Genomic DNA, 6,143 nt, shown 5'->3' with positions numbered 1-6,143 from the left:
ACAACAGACACCCTGTGAGGTAGGTGGGGTTGAGAGAGCTCTGACACAAACTGCTCTTTTTCAAGAACAGCTCTTATCAGAACTACGGCTTGCCCAAGGCCATTCAGCCAGGTGCAAGTGGAGGAGTGGGGAATCAAACCCGGTTCTCCCAGATTAGAGTCCGCACACTTAACCACTACACCAAGTCGAAGAGGGGGAAGAACCTGAAGGATCAGGCAAGTGGAAGAGCCTGTGATGGCACACAAAGGACTGGCGCACTTAGATTGTACACCAAGATCCTGTTGTGTCGAAATAAAAGCAGGATAGCTTCCGGGAGACTGCTTATTAAGGCTGAAGTTCCTCCTGTTCATTTGCAGGCTCATTTTTCAGTAGAAAAGGCTGGATTAATCGCCGGGGTGAAGATCAAGGAGGTCCCCACGGATGACAAGTTTGCTGTACGTGGATCAGCTCTAAGAAAAATTTTGGATCAAGACAAAGCAGCTGGTCTTATCCCATTCTTTGTAAGTACTGACTGTCCTGGAAGCTGGGAGGTCTGTAATGAGATCTTCCCTGCGTCTTCAAAAGCCAAATTGTTGTGTAGGCTCCTAATCCAAACCAGATGTGAGGCTCCGGTTGCCATGTCCTTACTGGGTTCTGGTGTGTGTGGGGGGGCTCCAGTCTTCTTCCTGGAGTCTGCTGGCGCTCGTGATGACGTCACCCAGAAGTGACATCATCGTGCAGGACACGTCACGTGGGGGACACGCTAGCATTTGGGGGGAAGCCTCTATGGTTACTGTTAAGTACGAGACTCAACGCAGTTTTTCCCAAACAGTGATTCAGCTTTACTAGATAGGTGAAGAACGAACACAAAACATTAGCGCAACAGGCTCTCTTTTAAACTGTCCGGGCATAGTAAACCATGCCCATCTGTCAGATAAAAACCAATCAATATTTACAGATAACAACCAATGCGTTTGTTTTCCTCCAGAATCGTTCTGGTGTTCTGATTGGAAGGCTGTGCAGAGCACCCAATCAGATTAAGTGCTTTACAATACCAGTGTCAGGTCCCACCGCAATTCAACGGAGTACACACTTGTAAAAAAGTATTACTTTATTGAAGCCATGAGTCACTGCACAGAAGAACTGTTTAGAATAACCCTAACGGCTTGAGCTAGGAAGGTTAAAGCAAATTCATAATCAATGCAGCCAATAGCTAAGGTTCCCGCTCGCGCCCAAAAAGCAGTTTACGCGCCCAACATCTCTGGGAACGCAACGGTAACTCCGTTATCAGTGTCTAATACTTCCCACAGTTTCTACTCATTAAAACAAAGCAAAGCAGAGAGCCAACTCCATCTCTTAACCACCTGTGACTTTGGAAATGATAACGTTACAGCAGACAGGCCTGGCGTAGACTAACAAGAATGCAGCTATGAATATATGCGCATGGGTATATGGGCTGACTGCTAGGGAGGGGGGAACCGACAGAAAATGTACATTGCCAAACACAGTTACCAGATACATATAGGAGTTCCAAAACCCATTGGCAGCTTGCTGGCAACCAGGAGAAGATATAGCTCTTGCATCAAGCTCTACGGTGTGTGTGACAGTACATAACAGTTACCATAGAATTCCCCCCCCCCCAATGCTAGAGCATCCCATGCATGACATGCCCTGTGCGAGGTGACGTCATCACACCAGGCATGTTGGACATGGATGGGGCTGCTTGGGGGGGGGCGGCGGCTCCCCCATCGGCCATCTGGGCATTGGTGGATTGGAGGCTTCAAAGGTGGGGACAACGCTGCCCCCGTCGGGGGGATGGCAACCCTATGTGGTGCAAAATGGGGGAAGTTGTATAATTTTTACACTCCTGCTCAGTCTCCTGAATTGAAATCCCCCCCCACACACACAGTTTGAGCCCTGGAAGAGAAAAAGACAGGCAAATGGCCTGTTTTTTCCCTCCCTCCCAGAGATCATTACAGCACTGTGTGGTCAGCAGACTGGCAAAGCATGCTGGGGTGGATGGCTAACCCCCTTCCCCTACGCTACATATCCCATCAAACTGGGCCCACCTGCAGTTTAGAAAACTCAGAGAAGATCCTATCATTTTGCAGATGGATGGAAAATTCTTGAAGCCACTGTGGTCATGTAGTGCCCTGGTTTTACCAAATGGGATGGGGGAGAGTAATGGCTGGACTGGTGGTAGCCAGGTGCAAAATGTAGGTAGGCCCCTACATCCTCCCTTGACCTTGTGTGGCCTATTTAACGGCTTTCCTGTCATCAGCTGGAGTTGACCTAGTCCTGTGATTTGTGCCGAGTCTCCTCCTTGTTTATAGAAAGGTGTCAGCTAAGATTAAGGTAGGTAACCGTTATCCCTCCCTCTTAGTGGCAAACTGAACTAATTCCGCAACATGCTGATTCGTCTGTCTCGTCCGGATTTAAAGGGATAAAAGGACTTCTGCTCTGCCAGTTTGGCAAAAAAAAGGCCCAGTTGTTAGAGTTGCTGCTCAGACTGACACATATCTTAAACGGCCATTTGACGAAACACGGCAGCTTGTAGTATGACGCAGCCATTTTAAGCGCTTAAAAGTTAAGTTGATTTCAGCAGGGGAAATGGGCTTAGATTGCTCACGTGGAAATCAGTGGAAGGGCTTTCCTCTGTGTGGATTGTGCCCTTGGTTTTTTAAAGTGCACTATAGCCGTTCTTTTTTTAAAACACAAACCAGGCCTGTCAGAGTGGAATTCAACAATACATACAATTCTTGCTTCTGGTAAGTGCTAAGAGACGTGGGAGCCCTGACCTGGGTCATCCAGGGTGCGTTCAGACGGGCAGCTTATCCCGCCATTAGCCCGGCTCTAATTTGATCCTGATTTTTTAAATCCATCCTTGCACGACCAGACAGCCCCCTGTGAATTGTCTTACTGTGCGCTGCCTCCGCTGTGGATTGTCCACATGGTGTCCACTGAAGGAGTTTTAAACTTTTTAAAGAAAGTTTGGGCAAGAGCCTAGGTGTGACATGGTGTCCTTATTTCTCCGCGCATGCGCAGAATCGAGATTTTTTTAAATGGCACCCATTCGGGATGGTCTGAGGTCAGACCATCCAGAACGGGCACCATTTTTTAAATTGCGCGCTGTAACGATCAGACGGGGGAAAGTCCATGAATGGCCCGTTGGGAACCGAAAACTCCAGTTTTAAAGTACTACCTTTTTGATACAGCTCCGAAGTGCGGCAAAACGGGATGCTCACGGACGAGGTATGTTTCCCAGATGTTCCCAGATCAGTGGCTATTAGCCACAAGGTATAGATAGGGACTCTGGGGCAAGTGATGCTCTGTCATCTTGGTGCCTGGAGGGGGTCAACAGCGGGAGGGCTTCTAATGTCTTGGCCCCAGTGGTGGACCTCCTGATGGCACCTGGTATTTCTGGCCACTGTGTGACACAGAGGGTGCGTTCAGACGGGGGATTTACAACGGTTAGGGTGCCGGTTCCAACCGGTGTACTTACGGGCGTTCACACGGCGAACATCTGCCTCAAGTCCCTAACCGTTGTAAATCCCTTTAAACCGTTGCACTCCGCCACTAGGTCCAAAGTGGTGGTAAACAGAGTGCAACGGTTGTAATCGGTGCACCCCGGCGTCTGATCGCTCTTCTCCGTTACAGAGACACTTCCGTCGGAAGCCTGAGGCTTCCGGCTTTCCCCCACCATATTTTTTTTAAAAGGAAGCGATATGCGCTCAGGCGAAGCTTTGCCCTGAGCGTTTGTGTAAAAAAAAAAAGCCTTACTTTAACTTCCCGGAGGAGTCCGGGACTACAGGGAGGCCAGGTTGGGCTTTAAACTTTAAAGGTAAGTGCTTACCTTTAAAGTTTAAATGTACGGGGGGTGGGGGTTGAGCATGCGCAAAAATCGCCATTCTCTGAATGGCTGCCTATGCGTATGCTCAAACTGTCCTTTAAAAAAAAACACACACGCAGATGCCCGCAGCGTGTGAGCAGGCGTCCACCGGAGGGCTCCGCAGACAGGAGGTAAGTCTGATCGCGTTTCTGCCGGCATAAACTGCACCGGTTCCAACCGGTGCAGTTTATGCTGGCAGAAAGGCCGCTTCTGAACGCACCCAGAGTGTTGGACTGGATGGGCCTTTGGCCTGATCCAACATTGGCATCTCTTATGTTCTTATGTTCTTATGTTGCTGTCTAGAAATTACATTTAACTCTGCCAAGCACTCGTGCATGGCGCAGATCTAAAGAGCCGTCTGAACACACCCCCAGGCTAGCCTGATCTCGTCAGAACTCAGAAGCTTAGCAGGGTCAGTCGTGGTCAGTAACTGGAAGGGAGACTTCCAGGGAATACCAGTCTCATGACACAGAGGCAGGCAACGGTCAACCATTTCTGAACGTCTCTTACCTAGAAAACCTCACCAGGGGTCACTGTGACTTGATGGCCATAAAATGGCCATAAATCTATGCAGACGGCTACCATAAAACCAAGAGATCACAGGAAGTGAAACCGGCACGCAGTGTGGAGGCTTCCATAAAATCCGACAATCACAGAAGGAGAAAGTGGCATGCAATGCAGAGGGGAATCTCTGTTCCAATGCGGGTTTGGTAAAACAGTGGAGCGAATGCTGGATGCAGAATGGGCCTATGAATTTCCACTTTGCATGCAGAAGGTTCAGGATCAACCCCCCCCCCCCCGCATCTCCAGTTACAAGGACAAGGCAGTAGGTAAGAAGAAGACAGAAAAAATGATTGGATTTATACCCGGCCCTTCACTACCCAAAGGTGTCTCAGAGCATCTTACAAACTCCTTTCCCTTCCCCTCCCCACAACAGACACCCTGTGAGGTAGGTGGGGCTGAGAGAGCTCTGACAGAAACTGCTCTTTTTCAAGGACAGCTCTTATCAGAGCTACGGCTTGCCCAAGGTCATCCAGCCAGGTGCAAGTGGAGGAGTGGGGAATCAAACCCGGTTCTCCCAGATTAGAGTCCGCGCACTTAACCACTACACCAAACTGGCTCTTTCACAAACTGGTAATGTGAAAGACCTCTTCCTGGGACCCTGGACAGCCACTGCCAGTCTCTGTAGGGGCCGTGGCTCAGTGGAAGAGCCTCCGTTTTGCATGGAGAAGGTCCCAGGTTGAATCCCAGCATCTCCAATTAAGAGGGCCAGAAAGTAGGTGATGTGAAAGAGCTCTGCCGGAGGCCCCGGATAGCCAGTCTGAACTTGATGGACCGACAGTCTGATACAATCTAAGGCAGCTTCGTGTGGGTGGCCTCTCCAGCCTGGGGAATTCCTGGAGAATTGGGGGCAGTGACTGTGGAGGGGGGAGTCTGGGAAAGAATTTCACCCAGAATGTAGGATACGCCACAGAGTCTGCCCTCGGAAGCTGCCGTGTCCTCCAGGAGACCTTAAAAAGGATATTATAGCTTTGGAAAAAGTGCAGAAAAGGGCAACTCGAATGATAAAGGGGTTGGAACACTTTCCCTATGAGGAAAGGTTAAGGCGCTTAGGGCTCTTTAGCTTGGAGAAACGACGACTGAGGGGTGACATGATTGAGGTTTATGATTATGCATGGGAAAGAGCAGGTAGAGAAAGAGGTACTTTTCTCCCTTTCTCACAATACAAGAACTCATGGGCACTCCATGAAATTGCTGAGCGGTTGGGTTAGAACGGAGAAAAGGAAGGACTTCTTCACCCAAAGAGTGATTAACACATGGAATTCACTGCCACAGGAAGTGGTGGCGGCTACAAGCATGGACGGCTTCAAAAGGGAATTAGATAAGCACATGGAGCAGAGGTCCATCAGTGGCTATTAGCCACAAGGCATAGATAGGGGCTCTGGGGCAAGTGATGCTCTGTCTTCTTGGTGCTTGGGGGGAGCAACAGTGGGAGGGCTTCTAATGTCCCGGCCCCACTGGTGGACCTCCTGATGGCACTGGTATTTCTGGCCACTGTGTGATACAGAGTGTTGGACTAGATGGGCCTTTGGCCTGATCCAACATTGGCATCTCTTATGTTCTTATGTTCTTATGTTATGTTATCTGGAGGTCAGTTGGACTTCTGGAACTCCAGGCCCTGCCTGGAGATTGGCAGCCCTACTTAGGATGCAGCTCTGCATACTCTTCCCAGCCGCGGCCCGCGCGTAGACGTGCAGACCAAGCCCTGTGTTTG

The 6,143-nt window shown here is 49.7% G+C and overlaps 1 protein-coding gene across 3 annotated transcripts in view; it reads left to right on the top strand.

Annotated features, from left to right (window-relative positions):
* Positions 1 to 6,143, top strand: part of DDC (dopa decarboxylase) — a 68,102-nt gene that overhangs the window by 31,624 nt on the left and 30,335 nt on the right. For all 3 annotated transcript variants that reach the window (XM_015424875.1, XM_015424874.1, XM_015424876.1), the window contains one exon: positions 357 to 500. In XM_015424875.1, the coding sequence (XP_015280361.1) occupies positions 357 to 500 (144 nt within the window). The remainder of the gene's footprint in view (positions 1 to 356; positions 501 to 6,143) is intronic.

Source organism: Gekko japonicus, unplaced genomic scaffold (genome assembly GCF_001447785.1).
Source record: "Gekko japonicus isolate JY-2015 unplaced genomic scaffold, Gekko_japonicus_V1.1 scaffold1220, whole genome shotgun sequence".
NCBI classification, from domain to species: domain Eukaryota; kingdom Metazoa; phylum Chordata; class Lepidosauria; order Squamata; family Gekkonidae; genus Gekko; species Gekko japonicus.
The sequence above is the reverse complement of the archived record's forward strand: the minus strand, read 5'-3'. Positions and strand labels throughout refer to the sequence as shown.